We start from the raw sequence: 17263 nt of genomic DNA, 5'->3' as shown, positions 1-17263 counted from the left end.
GGAAGCGCAGGGTTTGAAGGATTCACTCCACCCAGCTCTTAACACCTTCCTCTGACACCCTACTGGTAGAAATGAAATGGGAAGAATGTGGGAACTGGAAGGCTGGAAGGATAATTAGGACGCAGTGGATATAATTTCCCTCTGCAGCCAGGGAAGATAAACGATTCCTTCCCTATTCCAGATGCAATGCCAAGTGGTGAACAAATGACTCTGCCTTTGACCCAATGTCTTGGCTGTATGGTTATTATAAGCACAGAGGATGAAATCTTGTTCACAAAATTAGTGCCACTTCCCTTCCAGAAAGGACTAGGCAGAGACAGTACTTCATCCTTTTTTGACACACCCCCTTTAAATAGCAAAGGCAAAACCAGTTCAAATACAGACAAATGGGAACTAGAACTTTTAGTTTCCATTTTGTTATTAAAGTTTAAGTTTCTTTTGCTCATTAGCATCACAATCTCAATCCTGCAATCTAGGAGGCCAAGTGCAGCACTAATGTTCCATGCAGTGAGGTCAGTGGTGATATACACAGGTTCACTCCTCTCTCCAATTACCCCCAGATGTATTGCTGGAGGAATGGATTAATTACACCGATCCTAAACTACAAGAGTTTGGTTGGACACATAATGGAGAAGGCATGCTGTGTGCACAAAGCCAGCTTTGCCTGCAACTACCTACTCCCACCTCGCTCTTTACAGAAACGGGCTGACACACTCTTGGAAGAGAAGATACAAAACCTGTTCTAAAAAATCCAGTTGACAAGGGTCTGTGCTATTCAGCGTTCCTTTATGAGGAGCATGCCAGCCTGTGCCCAGACAGCCTATACTGATAGCTCTTGGCTCCAAATCCACCTTTACAACCAAAGAGCAGCAAGTGCTCTGTGGGAGTGCCAAAGGGATGTTCTATTTCCCAAAACTTGCCTCACAGAAACACTCCATTTCCACATATTCGTGAAATTCTATTTATACATCCGGTGTGCTAATGAGTTCCTCAATCAGAGTGAACCAGGAACCGGTAACACATCCCCTGGCAGACTTGCCAATGTCCCTTTACTCCCAACGCCTGCTGGAGTTTGTAATGAGCATCTACCGAACACCGAGCACTAGACATCAGCCAGCCACACACCAGCTCTTCAGCACAGCTCTCTGCAAACACACAGATCATTTCTAAATGCTAAAATGTGCTAAATATTCATCACGGTTCATGTTTCATCAGAATAAATTAAATACAGAACAACCTAATGGAAAGAATGACAAACTGTATGGATTGTAACTGAGCTGATTTGCCACAAATTCTTGCCTGGGGAAGAGAGAACAGCGAAGGGTTTTTTTCTAGGATTAGCGAAGGTAGCTGTCACTGTTGCTGCTCAACTTCCCTTTATTCCTGTAACGCCGAAACTCCTCCTCAACAACTCTGCCCGGCAGACAGGGAAGAAACATCTGAAGCAGGGAGGCTGCAACTCCGCGACTGCCGCGGGAGGCTGGCAGCTGCCAGAAGGGATGCGCGGACCGGCGCGGTACCCGCGGGGCTGACCCCCTCACTTAGCGCTAACAACAAAGGCAGAGATAACCACGGGTCTGTTTCAAAACACAACGCGGGAAGTTTTTGGCACTATCACTCAATTGCGGAGAAAAGGTACTCGAGATTAAAGCACAGGAGGAACTCACGGGGAATTCATGTGAGCACCTTCCCCAGCCAAAAGCGCTTTCCGAAACGCTCCGTTTTCCTTTTCATCCCTCCCGCAGCCCGGGGAAGAGGCGCCACCTGCTCCCGAACGGCCGGGAAAGAGGGGCACTAGCGGGAGAGCGGCGGGCTCCTCCGGAGCGCCGCCTCATCGCTTCCCTTCTCCAGCGAACTTGCCCCGGGCCGGGCCGGGCCGGGCCGCGGGACCGCGCCGGCGGCGGAGCCCCCGCCCGCCCCCGTCCCGCACAGCCCCGGCAGAAATGCTGAATCACGAAGCCGAGGGAGGGAGCGGGGCCGCGGGGCTCCCGCTGACCCCCGTGCGCCCGGACACGGAGCGGGAGAGGGTCCGTGCGGAGGGGAGCCGCCGGCACTCACTTGAAGGTGAGGACGCAGAGGGGCCGGTAGGACTTGTGGCTGGTGTTCTCGGCCATGCGCTTGCCCCAGAAGTCGTTGGCGAAGGCGGCGGACACGGGGGCGGCCGCCCGCACGTCGGGGTTGTTCACGATGGCCCAGACGTCGTCGTGCACGAACTCGCCCCGCAGGGAGTTGCCGTAGCAGAGGGCGCACAGCCCCGCCAGCACCGCCGCCGCCGCCGCCCCGCCGCGCCGCCCGCCCGCCGACGGGCAGGGGGCCGGCGCGGCTCGGTCCCGGCTGCGGGAGCCCCGCGCCGAGCCCGTCACCATGGCGCGGGGCGCCGCGCCGGCTGCCCCGGCTGCCCCGGCTCCGCCGCCGCCGCGGCGCGGGCAGGCAGCGGCGCCCGCATGGTGCGGGGCGGGCAGCGGGACCGCCGCCGGCCACTCGCGCTCTGCCGAGGCGCAGCCCGCCCGGCTGCAAATAAACAGCGGCCGCCTCCCCGCGCCATCCCTCCCCTCCTCTTCTTCCTCCTCCTCCTCCCCCCCCCGCGCCCCCTCCCGCACGCATGCTCCTTGCCGCGCTGTCACACCGCCGCCACCTCCTCGGCCCGTGGGCGCGGGGGGCTCTGCCCGCGGGGGCCCCGCCGCGCACGGCGGGGGGGACGCGCCCCGGCACGGCGGCACCCACGCGAGGCCGTGCGGGGAGCGCTGCGGGCGGGGAGCGCTGCGGGCGGGGAGCGCGGTCCCGCTGCGGCGCTCGGGCTGTCGCTGCTCTCCCGGGAGACGGGTGCAGGGCTGTCCTGCCGCCTGGTGCCTCCGACCCCCCCGGGCAGCTCCCCCGTGGACTACGCTCACCTGGTCAGCCCAGCTGGCTCCCCGGCACCCGCTCCGCTCCGCAGCATGCACAGAGTGCGTGCCGATCCGGTACCGGCGCTGCTGCACAGCATCCGCGCCGCTCCACGGCAGCAGTGCTGGCCCACGTCCTCCGCGCTGCAGCGCCGGCTGTGCCAACCAGTCCCCCACTGTGTCCTGCTGGAGGGAAAGGCATGTTGGTGCCACAGAACTTGTTTTCTCTACTCTGTCCCTCTTCCAAAATCGCTTGAAAGCTGCAGTGTTTCCGTACCCCTCCTATAGATGACCTTTCTTGTGTTAGTGACAAGCCTCAATAACTTGAGGAAAGGCCATGGTCAGACCATCTATTTACCCATGTATCAAAACTATGTAGTCATAGATTTCTCAAAAACCAGAAAAACAAGGACTCTATTAATGGGGTTTTTACCCTTTAAAGCAAACCTTCTGCTTATAACCAGACAAAACAATAACACCACTTGGCAAAGAAGCTTTGATTCAATTAGGTGAATGAACATAGTGGACATACTTTGAATTAGTTCTTGAGAAAAGATACAGTGAGCAGGCTCACCAGCAGCCTGTGCAGCTGCAGGCTGCTCCCTGTGTGTCGTGTGAGCGTGCCTGCTCGCGTGCAGGGAAAAAGAGGGGAGTGGAAGCCGTGGGAAGTTCATGCAGGCTGTCCGGGGCAAGCCCCCTCCAGGAGTGCTTTTTCCCCCAGCACACTTGGCACTTCGAGTGATCTGGTACTTTCCAAGTGCAACAGAACAGGCTTTTCAGATGCACTTTTGTTATAGCTAAAAATAACAGTTAACTCTGCCTAGGACAGTGTGTTCATATCCGGGACAGAAGGAAACTCCACCACAGTCAGAGCCATTAATTCAACCTTTCTCTTTAAGCAGCTGATGACATTTAGGCAATTGGCTGCATGGAGTTTTCAGCAGCAGTGGAAACCACTTGTGATAGTGTGTTGGTCTTTGTTTTCACCAAAGTTTCAAAGCCTAGGCATGCAGAGCTAGACCGCCAAAGTCAATGCATGGGCACAGGAGGAGAAACAGCCTGGTATGCAGAGGCATTCACGTACCAGAGCCCACGAGGACCCAGCAGCTCTGGAGCAACCTCACTATTGCACACCTGCCTAAGAGGTGGAATCAGGACTTTTTGTTGACATAAATTAAAATAGTGGTTTGGAGGGCAGAGGGGGAGGAGAGGAATGGACGGTAATGCTGAGGGAAGCAAAAACAATGTGAAAGATTATGCATTAAAATTGCCTTACAGTAGACTGCAGGTAATATTTGAAATCCTAAATTACTCAGCTGAACAAAATCTGCAGTCCCCTAGCCCAGCTGGGTTTTAGCAGGCTGTCCCTCCTAGCAAGACCCCGTACCTCTAGTCCTTCACCTGCATGGATGAGAGGCCTCAGCCGTTCTCATCAATGTCTTGCAGCCCTCTGTCCTTCTCCATCATCACAGGCTGGGGGCAGCCCACTGACAGCCTGCTCCTGTCACAAAGCAGGGCCCAGGGCTGCCATCAGGCAGCTTGGAACACGCAGGGACAGGTCTCTCTTGGATTTGTTATCCAGGACTCTGGGACATGTCCCTGCTGTGTCACAAGTCCTCCTGTCCACTCGTTGAGTTTAACTTGTTCTTTACAAAAAGCTCACAAAAATGCAGAGTTCTAAACCAGTAAAGGATGAAGAGATGATAGAAAATAATTTTCTCATCAAGGAATTTCCTGACAGTGTCTTCTGACAGTATCATATACAGCCATCTACCATCACATAGTACAACAGGCACACTCTCTGGAATAAATAACTTTGCTTCTCACAGAGATCTACAGTAGCCTTCTCTCTTCCATAACCTACCATCCTTGATTAACACCAAAAAGAGAGAGATGGCAGTCCTGACCCACTCAGGACTCCTTCCCCTCACACTCTTAGGAGGGCACCTACACAGGCCATTGGCTTTCATCTGGCACAGAGATCTAGACTATGCAATGGAGAAAAACCCAATTTATTTTCAAACTGTTTCTTATGTGCTTATTGAAATGTTAACTACATGTTAACATGTAGTTAACACTGATTTGCCAAGTCTTTATATGAGAAGATCTATTCTCATTTCTGCAAGACAAGACCAGTTTTTTCCTTTCTTCCCTCAAGCAAACATCTGAAAGACACAAAGCAATGCTCTAGCCAGACACTGAGGAAGACCTCACATTCTTCACACCAAGACCCACTGAAATGTTCTACTTTCTCCACAAAGGGAAACATAACCTCGTCATGCAGCAATCACCACCACAGATTGAATTCAATATGTTGTCTGTTGGTAGAAGCCCTGTCCACCTATGAAGAAAGTACCAGCAAAAAGAGTCAGAGAGCAGAAGAACAAACACTGAACACTGCTGTATTCTGGATGTCAGATCTGCACATATACATGCAATCATGGGCACAGAGGGAGAGGAAAGAGAGAGAAAAAAGACAATGGAGATGGGATGATTTGCTCCAAAGTTGCTTCGCCACTTCCAAAAATATGTTCTCTAATAGGTATTTCCTTCTCCTGAAAGCATTGTTTCTTTCTCTACCTGAAGTAGCTATGTCATCGCTTCTGAAATGTGAAGCCAAAATGCTTCTCAGAAAAGCCGAGCGGAGTTCTGGAATTGTGTGTACTTTAAGTACTCCAGCTATTTCCCTGCTTCCTTGTATTTCAATCACAAGTTTTGTGCCAGCTATATAAAAAAAGATTAACAAATGGCTGTTAAAACTAGAGACCTTGAAACTAATTATGTGCAACGCTCAAAAAATCCTTGCTCTGCTAATTGAGCAGAGCTTGTTACTTCTAAACAAGGAAAGTTTTGCCTCCACTTGGAGTAAAACATACGGCAGCCAGTGCAAGGCAGGACACATTTGAACAGATACACTTCAAAGGGTTGAGCACTGATTGATCTGCTATTATCTGACAATTGCAACTGCTCAAAGGCAGAGAGAAACTGCAAATGTTTTGAGTTTCAAGCTTAAATGCAGAGTTCTGAAGAGTTTAGCTCTGCATTGACTGATTAAAGTATAAGAATGCAGTAAATACAATTTAAAAGTTAAATTACCATATGGTCATAGCTAGAGGTAAATTTCAAAAGTGGCATATGTAAATAGTTTCTTGCTGTCTGAGCAAATAATTTTACATTTAAACAAAGTCATTTGGTAACTGGTCCAATTGATTTCTGCTTGTAGTCAGTTACTGCAATTTATTTCAGTTGCCCCAGGATGAAATTCTGTATCTGCCATGCATGGAATCTTCAATGGGTACAGATTATGTTCATATGGTTAAAAATGAACCAAGTTTGGCACCTTAAATCCAGTGTGCTGCCTGTGCTGGAAGAGCTTTGGAGAGACAGAGTGCATGTGGGCCTGAACCCCTCGAAGGAGTTCAGTGCAGGCATAATTCTGTTTAGTCAAGCACTATTTGCATTTTGGAGTTACTGGGAGCACTGCAACAGTGAAAGGCTGTACTGAGATTTGCTGGGAAAATCCTAATTATCATCCATTTTCCTTGTTACCAAATTGCTTCTTAGTCTATCCAGGCAACAGAAAGTTTATCTTTAGTGAATTCTTCTTAAAGCCCAGTGAAAGTTCCTATGTTTTGGCTTTCACTTTCAGCTGTGGCCAAGAGCCAGAACAAGCATGAGAGGAAAACTTAGTATCTTGGCCCTGTGATCCTTAGGAGACAAAGAAATCCAATATCCTCAGGGTGCCCTATCCTTTTCAAAGGGGATATAGTATTTCAAGTTCAACCCCCTAGTAAGCCTTCTCACCATGGCAGTCACAGACTGTGCTTAATATTAGCCCTGAAAACTCCAACCCCTCAGTATTTACCAAGTGATATCAACAAGAAAATATCACATGGTAAGCACTGCTTGGTGGATCCTCATGGATGCTCATTTCCCACCCCTGACACAGATGGCAAGTAACAGAGAAGCCTCTGTGACCCATTTTCACATCCATTTGTCACCTGTTTCATATGCTTGCACAAAATGAGAGATTTCAAGCTCAGAAAAAGCTTGCCATAGTTGTTACTGGATTAGAGGGAATCTCTTTTTCAGCTCATACAACAAATGCATTTTCTGCCTTTGAAGAGACCTGAGGGAAGCCTTAGTCTTTGGGCAGGATTGTAGAGAGTCTTTGAACCCCCACAGTGGATGGAACATCCATGATTTGACACTCTTCTTAATCAGCAAACGGTAGTCACTTGGGTTATGTAATCTCAGTTTAAAGGTCAGGGACAATACAAAGGTGGGACAAGCCCCAATAATGAGAATAATTGGATTCTTCATCTACTGAGGAGGCAGATTTTGCCATAGGCAGCTGAGATTGCCCTCTCCAGCAGGTTCACTCATCAGCTGAGGAGATCAGCACTTTCCATTTTTGTGTGCATGATTTGGGTGTTCAGAAACCCATGATGAAATGGGGAGTGGAGGAGCAAAAGCGTTTTTCTTTCCTTACTGAGCATGGATCTGCTCTTCTCTGCTGGAAGAATTGCAGAAATTTCCCAAAGCCAAAGAAAGTCCTCAGCCCTGCCCTTGCCTGACAGATCTTTTTTACTGCATTAGAGCAAGGGAAAAGTGCAGACAATAGGGCTTGAGTCATAAGAGTTATCACTTATAACAGTCTTCTATTTATTGCTGATTAACTACGAGACAGTTCAAGCTGAATTTTTATGCACTTCATGGAAATCAGTTAATGACTCAGAACCACAAAAATTAAAAAGGAAGGACCCAACCCAAGATAGGACCACTTCTGGATAAGCAAATGAGGGATTCTTAAAAGACCCAACATTGTTTTCATTTATATTGCATAGTGCTGGATGACATTTTCACTCTTCCTGGAACACTGATTCTGAGTACAAGCAGAATGTGTGTGAGGCTGCTTAAAGAGAATCCTGCTAGAGAGAAATTGTTTTAAAAGGATAGCTCTCCCAAAGAATGGACATTAGAAACTCAGACTCCATATGTTTCCCACGAGGCTGTGCAAGGACAATTTATATTGTCACATGGCTGTACAGTTGGATGCTGAGCTGCTGAGGTCAAGTGCAGGGTAAGAAACTCTGATCAATATTTAGTGGTTGTGATTGACATTGCTCCTGTAGGGAGACACTGGATTTGGAAGATGGATCTGATTTTGGTGAGATAAAAGAGGCATCTTCAAAACTTGGACTGTACTGAAACAGTTAATTTGACCCTATTCAGTCTTCAGAGCTGGCTGTAGGTTCCCCAGTGCAATTGTCTCTTGAAAGTTCATATGTCAAAATAAAAACAGAGGTTAAAGACCCCAAGTCTGTTCCCTATTCAGATTCAGTTGGTTTCGTTTTCTGTGAATCTCTGAGCTGGTATGCAGCAGCAGTTCTCTCCTAAAAGCAACTGATTTATACAAAAGATCTCCTGGTATCCCTGCATTTGATTGAATTGCATTCACTGCAAAAGTTTTGATAAAATCAGACTGTTGAATAAAATCAGGAAACCCCTACATTTATTCTCTGATTACTGGGCAATCTCAATTTCATCATGGTGAAGTAGAAGCCAGTGGTTGCAATTACCTTTCTTTCTTTTCATCTTTTTTTTTTTAATATTTGGGTTTAGGATGGAAAAATTACAAATTAATAAATCTTCACCAAGTCCAGTCAAGACTCTCTGTAATATTATTCATATTTCTATTATTAGAAACAGCTGGAATAAATTTTAGCACAAATATTAAAATTTATATTGTAGAATAAGCCACATGGGTTCACTGTAATTTGAGGAAGGTGAATGTTTCCATAAAACCTACTGCAAAAGAAATATGACATTATCTTTTTTCAGGTGGCTTCTTTGGATTTTATTTTTGCGAGTAGCTACAGTTTTATTTTGCAATAAAATAACTTCAAATAAGCTTAACTTTCTAGTGTTTATGTTGAACAAACACTCCAGATAAAACAATGCATCCATCATTCACTCTGGGCTCTGCTTCTCTTACACTGAGGTGTACTGAACAGCTCTGGCTGTGTTAGAGCAAAGGGAAGTCCTCAAGCACAGGCACAACAACCTAAGCCAGCTCTGCTATCCCACCAGCAGCTTGTGACTGCTTTCTGTCCCTGCTGTTTTCCCAAGGCATTTGAGAAACTATCAGCCAGCCAATAAATCAGTTAAAAATCAAAGCAGTAAAACCCTGTACAGCTTCTCAGAGGAAACAATTTGAAAGCCTGATTGAGGGGGCAGCATCAGGAGGTAGCAGGAAGGAGAAGGAGGCAGCTGGGGATGATTGGAGTAGCTTTTCTGTGTTCCCTTTTCCCTCTCCATTGTTTCCACAGACCATGCATCTAAGTGACCCTCAAACTGGTGGTAGGATAAAAGGATCACTCCCCTCTGCAGCACTGATCTGCACTCTTGTGAGTCTGCTGCAGACAGGTAAAATATGTTGTAATACTCAAGGAATTTTTAATAAAAATATTAAGCCCATCCTAAATGGAAGTGATTTTCTAGATGTGGAAGCAACAGAAGGACCAGTGGAAGTGCTGTGAGAATGGTAGGTGCAGATGGCACCTGGGGCATCAAGTTGCCAGCACATCTATGTGCAGCTTATCAGGACCCCCTAAGCCACAAAACAGAGTAAAACAGAGGACAGACTATAGAGCAAAGCCCTAAAGAAGTGATGAGAAGCAGAAAACAGCAGGCTTAGAGCCACTGAACACCCAGGCAAGCAGAGAAAAATAAATAGTAATCCATGGATGGAAGAGGATGAAGAACAGATGAGGGTGCGAGAGCATGTGCAAATCTTGTTTTGTTTTGGCTAAAATCACCTTTCCCTCTTCCACTAGCTCACACTGAGATTTGTTACATAGTTACTGCACAGTTCTGGGGCTAGAAATATGACAATGAAAAAAATTATGAGTGAGCCCTGTGCTCTAACAATACTGACACACCTTTTATCTGAGTGAATGCAAACCCTTGGCTCTCCTGAAATGCTCTAGTGAGACATATGTGTGACTTTCCTCAGTTTTCTCTAGGACAAATGCATTCTTATGAGCTCAGGGTTTCCACCTCCTCCTGCTATTGGGGACTGAAGAACTTCCTCTTTCCAGTCTCTCCAAGGAGATGAGTCTCACTTTCTTATGCCCACTTACACTCCCCTCAATGTTTCAGATCATTTCTTTTGCCTGATTCCAGCCCAGCTTTCTTCTCAGTCAGCACAACTTCTAACCTTTGCATTTCTATTGCTAAACAAAAAACCCAAAAAACAACAAGGTACTGAGTTTTGCCTAGTTTAGAGCTTACAAAATTTCCCATGGCTTCAGCCCAAAGCCATCTGCAGCTCAGCTGAAACACTCTTAGGATCCCTCAATAGGAGTCTGGAAGCTTTCCGGACAGCATTTGAAGCCTGAGAGGTACAGAAACCAAAACAAGTCTCAGTCTGGGAGCAAACCCAGCAAATTCAGTGTTACTGAACCTGTTTGGCAACACACCTCTGCAGGGTTTTCTGTCACCTCTAGTAGACCACTCCCAGCACATTACATCTGCCCCTTCCTTCCACCCTTGGGAGATCACACCAAATTCGGGGGCACATCTCAGGCTCATCTCACCTCCCTGACACACCCCAGGTATTTCTTAGTTTTTCCTGTGTGCTGTCCAGAGGCTTCCAGAGATGCTCCATGGCCCAGCATATCTTAACTACTGCCAAGTTCACGCCACAGCTCTGTTCCTCGGGCACAAGGCAACCTTTTCTTTTGTAGATTAGAGGTCACGTACACTGAGACAGAGCTACTCTGGAAGCTGCTTCAGGAATAATGAGTGATCCTCTGCAAGACCTAAGGATTTTTGTTACTCTCATCAATATCACCTTCTCAGGGCAAAAAGGCCAACACTCTCCAGTATAAACAAAAAAAAATAATAATAGCAAACAAACCATTCAACAAACTGCACCTCTGTACTCTTAGTCCTTCCTTGGAAAAAGACAGAGAGAAAGAAATCAAACCTGAGAGCCAATTTTGTTTATTACCAGTACAGCTTCAACAGGCCTATTGGTAAAAAGGGTAAAAACACATGAAAATGAATACTTTTATAAGGGAAAGGACTGGAAAGGAGCCTAAAGGAAAACTCAGGCACAGCCCAACTTCAAAGAAGTGCTGCAGAAATCCACACTTTGTAATTTGGGCCTATTTCTTTTTATCTCTGTACTTACATAGATTGACAATTGTGAAGAAGAGAAAAATCATAAAGATGGGGGTTGGTCTTTTTTTGGCATGAGGCTGGCATCTGCCATGGGAAATTAATCCATGCTAAGCTGCAGTAAGCTGAGCTGCTGAGTTTGAATTCGTGTCACTGAGACCACTTATACTCATCAATGGCCTGTAAACTCTTGTTAGTCAGACGTGACAGTGGGTGACATCTTGAGGAAAGGAATAGCCTATGGATCACCATCCATTCACTAACAGTTTATAACAATGATTTAAATCAGCAATTTTCCCAAAGACCACATACCAAAACATATTGGGGAGATAAATAAAGCAATACTGGGAGTAGGTTGTTTTTTGGTTTTGGTTTTTTTGGGTGTTATTGTTGTTGTTGTTAGGTTCTGTTGTTTTTAGGGGGGGTTTTGAGAAAGGGATTAGAAGGTCTCAGAGTTCTTTGTCACTGAAATAACCACATGTGTCAGCTAAATTGGCAGAGCTATTATATTTAGATTTTAGAGAGGGTTCTTTAGATGTTGAGGTCTTGGATACCTCCCTAAAGATTTGCTCTCTGGACAGCTGAATCAAAATAAAATTAGAGGGGAAAAGTAGTTCACAGCCACAGCTAGTGTTTTCACTTTCTCTGAATATCACATGGTACGAGATGTTGATGAGAAAAGACGGACTTATGAGGGGTGACTTGACAGGAATCACATTTTCATTTCCTTCATAAAATTTTGCAAGATTTTCTCTCTCTCTCTGCAATGGCCACCTTGATGTTGTTGCCTTTTGGAGGCCAATACGATCCTCCCTATGAGAAAAAGATATCCCAAGGCATTTCCTTTATTCTTTTGCAAGATGCAGACAGAGGATTCTATTAAATTTTTTAATTTGTTTAACTGGCTTTTAATTTTGCAGACTCCTGTCATGCCATAAAACTGCTTGATGAATGACAGGGCCCTGCTAGGTTTAGCTGGGGTGTAATGTGAGCTCCCAGGGATGGAAACAATAAAACACAATTTTCTGAGGAATAGCATTTTGCAAGAGACTGCTAGCTCTGACTTACCACACCCTCTCATTTTCTTAGCTCCAGTTCTGCAAGTTGCTGCTGGATTTTGTTACATTTTCTATCATTATGAGCCCTCTGGTCACAAAAGTGTGAGGGAATCCTCCAGATAGCTCAAGATCATTTAGGAAGACAGCTGATAAGTGCCGTGCTAGGGTCTTGCTCTGCCATGTATGGGAGCCAGAGTATGGGCTGTGGATTGGCACGGCCAAGGCTCACACAGCACAGTTCCTAAGAGAGGATCTCAGGAGAATCAAAGGCAGCCTCTCACCTCCCACACTGACCTGCTTTGGAGCTGCCCTACACTGAAATCCTCTTTCTTTCCAGTTACCTATACATTTTCAGAAGACCATGGGTTGAAAAGAAGAAAGAAAGAAAGAAAGAAAGAGTAGATTTCATCTTTCAGCGATCATTGTCACGTGCTGGTTCTGGAAACCGAGTGACAAGATATTCACAATACAATTCAGTTCACTGTCACTAACACAGTCAAGTTGTCCTGGAAGAGAACCTTCCTCAGAACTCAAAACTGATTCCTTGGCGTTCTACATAAACCAAACCAGATCTGACTCATTCCTGCAGAATATCCTCCTCAACAGCCAGGCAAAGACAGCAATAACTATTTTTGCCCTGTCAGGCTGCCTGCAAGTAATCTACTCGGATCTGGAACATTATCACTCATAATGAATTGGTCCATCTAGCTGAAAGTGTCACTAAGCAACTGCAACAGCAAGCCTCCAACTTTGGGCAGCCCGCTGCCAGCTGTGCCCCAGCAACACAGACACCAGCTCTCACCAAGCGTGCAGCTACAGGTCGCAGGAGCGCCAGCTGTGGCTCTGCCCTGGCCAAGCACAGCCACAGTGCACAGCAGAGCCTGGAACAAGGCTTGCCCCAGCCTTTCTGAAGTTTTCATACAGGCTTTTTCAGTCTTTGTGTTCCAGGATTTTGAGACAGGAGTGAGACAGGACTTGCTTGGGGGGCAAAATCCTGAGCCATTGCCACTGAAATCCTGTGCTCTCCCACTGCTGACCTCAGGGCAAGACTAACTGCAATCAAGCCTTGAGCAAAATCCCCACAGGAATAGAATAGGGCTGTTACTTCTCTGTAACGTCTTGCAGCAGCCTGTGCTTGTGTCAGAGCCTGCAAAGCAGGAATACATATGCCCTTACAGTGACAGCATAGGGGATTTTGGTTTGATTTTGAATAAGAGATGGATAGGGTAAAGGCAGCTGTGGGGGACAGGTCAAACACAGCTAATGGAAAAAAGTAGACCCAGTCTCCATCCTGTTTTATTGCTTGCTAATAGAGTAGTGTTTGGCAATAGCTTGTGTGTTGTAAGGCTTAAGGTTATCAGCAGACTGACTGCAGAGAGCTAGTTAGAATTCATCCTGCATCTGGGACTGTAATCTGGCAATTTAAATGAAAACATGTACTCTGCATAGGTGCATGACATAGACTATTACTATCATTAATACAGCAATAGTCATAATAAATCACATATTGAGTGTGTTTGTTATTGCAAGAAAAACTTAATTATAATTTCCAAGCTGGCAGCATTTGATTTACTTTTTGCTATCTATGTAATTAGTTTCCAAGTTGCAACTGCAGAATCTGTCTTGGTGGGGGTAGGAGGTGTGGAGTTACAGCTGCAGCCATCGCTCTGGCAAAGACAGCTTTCCCTTGGGAATATTAATTTTTAATACAATAAGAAAGCTCAAGTAAAATTCCCCTGGAAAGGGGGGACTGCTTGGAAGGCGCCTCTCAGGGAGCCTCCCCTCGCCCTGCTGAGCTGTTTTTGGTAGAAGGAGCTCTCTAGTGTCCAGCTGGAATAGTGCAGCTCGGGAAGAGGATGCCAGAGGACACAACCGGATCCAACACAGGTGCCAGTGGAAGGTCTGGGTCTCTTTTAGGTCCCCGGTGCTAATATGCGATGTGCTACTTAACATCACTATTGTCCAAACCAATACAGTACCCAAAAGTTTTAAGGCACAGCACAGAGGTCTCCTTCATTCCCACCTATCTTTCTCCTCCTGCTCCTTAAAGGAGCTTCTGTTGCACTGCTGGAGTGGCTCCTGCTCAGCCTGTGGGGAGAGGACACGTGTAGATGTCTGCCTGCACCCAGGCCATGGAAAAAAAAGGCTTAAACTTCTACTTTGCTCCTCTCCAGGGACAGCAAAGTGCCTGCCATTTGTGGGTCTAAGGCCATGTGCTCACACTGGTTTGAGGTAGCTTGTTTGGCATGAGTGAATTCCTAATTGCAATCCCTGACTTTTCATTTATGCACCTGGTTATGCAAAATTGTCTCATGCCAGACAAAATATGCTCATGATCACTAACCATAGAAAGAAAATACCAAAATATATGTGGATAGTAGTGTCCAAAGACAGATCATTTCCTTGTGTTTCCAAAGTGAAGAAGACCTTAACATTTTAATTTGCAGTTGTTAACATTTTAATTTTCAGGTTTGAGCCCATGCTAGAATAACAATATATTGTCTTCAATATATGCTTTTAATGTGTGCATTTTTTCTACATATTTGTGATGAACTCACTAATGTTGATAAAAATGGATTAAAAATCTCTTTGGTTATCACTGAGTATCACAGATGGAGAATAATGACTTGACAAATTGGCAAACTGAGATTATCTGCAAATATTATGAGAGGTGCTTGAAGCCCTCATAAAATACATCATCATTTTTAACAGCATTTTGCTGTTATGGCATCTCCCTTGTGGATTCTGTGGTCAACATTGCAAAAAAATGATGCCAGAGTTGAAGCTTTGCCACTGAAGAGCACCATCTTGTGCTCCCTATGCTCTGCTGCTGGAATAAACAGCAAGGTTTATTCCAGAGTAGAAAATAAATTAGGAGGTAGTAATTAGATAAACGTATGTCAAAGGCAAGAAATCCAGCACAGGGCTAAGATGCTCACCTTTAATCACTGCAAACAAAATGATGGTGGCTTTCCTGCAAGTTGCTGCAAGCCAGAGGTCCGAACCTTTCACCTTCAGATGGGTTTGCAGCAGGTTTTCCTTTCCTGCTGTTCACCTTCCTTGTCTGAGCTCAGCTTGCAGAGAATCCATAGTTCTAGAAGCTGCAAAACAATTTCAGCAATGTAAGCCACAACAACAAAGAATTCTGCCAGATTCAGGTCAGTTGTGACAGTAATAGTTTTTTCTCCACTTAGCATTTTAGCTCACTATTAAGGTGATTATTCTTGGTAAATGCAAAACCTATCATTACATTATGTCCAAACACCCTGTGGAATATCTGGGATATGGCAGCCCATTTTCCCTTAAGTTTTGCAAACCTGCAGGCATGGTGGAAATGGTTTTACCTTTTTCAAGGCACCTTTGTGGTGTTTTTTTGCTTGTTTGTTTGGGTTTGTTTTGTTGGTTTTGTTTGTTTGTTTGTTTTAAGGAAACAAAACAAAAAAAACTACTGCTGATATTTTCAGACCAGATAATTAGAGGAGGGGTCTGCCTCCTCAGAAAGCTTAACAAAAAAAAAAAATTCTCTGATGGGTAATCTCCAAAATATGGGTTCATTTTTCCTCAAGAATTAGGTTAAAAGTGACTTCTAGGATCTTTTTATTGGAACTACTGCATGATCCAGGGCGTGAGTTTTCTGCAAAGTCCATGACTAATTTCAGTTTTATTTGCAGCGTTGCAGCACACAGAGCTCTCACTTGCTGCTGATTGAATTCAGTCCCCCTCAATTGAATTCATTTGCTATTGAATTCAAGAGAACTGGACCAGAGCCTTAGAAAAAAAGAGCAGCTCCTGGAGTCCCAGCACCATTTGATAGGTAGGACTTGGTGTTTTACACTCTGTCACATTCAAAAATGATAAACTAGGAGATGTGTCAGATGTGTTTTAACAAGAAGAATAAAATCCATAATTAAGGACAGCACAGCAAGCACCTGGTTTTATGATTCATTTCCATTTCAAAAAACAGAAGAGGCTCAAAGAAGCATCTGCTGAGCTTCTGAATGGGTTTGGATCAGTAGCAAGCACCCATCTGCCAAGGGCAAGTCCAACTCAGACATGAAACCAGGCAGATCTCAGTGATTCTGGGTCAGTTTCACACTTACATCCCAAACCCATAGCAAATCTGGATTGGTAGCAAATGAATTTGATTGGGGAAAAAAAAAGGCAGAAGCTTTGTATGTCCTTCACAAAATGAGATTCCTAAATATCAGACAGTTGCAGAAAGGACTTAACCATTTGGGGATTCATTTATGTTTTTCTCTGTCTTTATGGATGCAGAATTATGGAAATCTCCATCTGATAAAGATTTTTAAGTGGAGAAGAATATTGTTGTTCTATGAATAATTCCAGTCCTGTAAGGTAAGTATGTAGCTAATGTAAAACTTCAGACTCTGGCGTACCCACAGCAGCTACCAGAGCTTACTTAGCTACAGCCTGAGGGCAGAACAATTTCACTGGAAACTCCAAGAGCAAATTAGTTTTTGGACTGACACTGACTGTATAGAAGAAATGTCTTAATTTGGTTGGTATAGAGGGCCTCCTGAAAAACAAAAAAAAGTTACTTGCAGTAAAGAATTAATAAAGTGTTTACCCTGCTCTCAGCTCAGCTGTGAGATTTTACTGTCCTCAGCAGGGACCAATTGCAAACTGACGAAAGAACAGATGTGGTAAGTCTGGAATCACTTCTGATCTTCCACAACCAGCACGGATCAGCCAAACTGGTAAAAGCCAAGGTTCATTGCCCAGGGAATAGACATCCACCTGTAGCACCCACAGACACCAGCAGAGCCTAGGCAGGGTCCCAAGCCCCAAATCTGAAGGGAATCACTGCAAGTAAAACCATCACAAGGAGCAGGAGTCTGGTGGGCTTGGGCTGACATTGCTCCTGCTGTCCCTGAACTCACCTCACCACGGCTGCTTAGTGAAGGCACTGAATGGTGCAACCAACAGCCTCAGAGCTGGCTTGGCCTCTGCTGCTGTGACTGAGCTGTCTTGCAAGGCTTGCAAGGCGTCTCTGCCCAACACTTCCCACGCCTTCTCTTCCCAGGGTGACAAATCTCTGCAGATCTGTAACAACTGCCAGTGCCCTGAGTGACAGTGATGCTTCTGAAACAGGCTCCAAGCTCCTTTTACACTCTC

At 45.6% G+C, this 17263-nt stretch overlaps 1 protein-coding gene across 2 annotated transcripts in view; it reads right to left on the bottom strand.

Annotated features, from left to right (window-relative positions):
- TMTC1 (transmembrane O-mannosyltransferase targeting cadherins 1) overlaps nucleotides 1-2490 on the bottom strand; it is a 136062-nt gene extending 133572 nt beyond the window's left edge. Inside the window, exon 1 of one of the 2 annotated variants that reach the window (XM_063395652.1) lies at nucleotides 2059-2490. In XM_063395652.1, the coding sequence (XP_063251722.1) occupies nucleotides 2059-2366 (308 nt within the window). In that variant the 5' untranslated portion in view covers nucleotides 2367-2490. The remainder of the gene's footprint in view (nucleotides 1-2058) is intronic. The other variant, XM_063395651.1, reaches the window with a different exon arrangement.
- Between the last annotated feature and the right edge of the window lie 14773 nt (nucleotides 2491-17263).

Source organism: Prinia subflava, chromosome 4 (assembly GCF_021018805.1).
Source record: "Prinia subflava isolate CZ2003 ecotype Zambia chromosome 4, Cam_Psub_1.2, whole genome shotgun sequence".
Classification (NCBI taxonomy): Eukaryota; Metazoa; Chordata; class Aves; order Passeriformes; family Cisticolidae; genus Prinia; species Prinia subflava.
The sequence above is the reverse complement of the archived record's forward strand: the minus strand, read 5'-3'. Positions and strand labels throughout refer to the sequence as shown.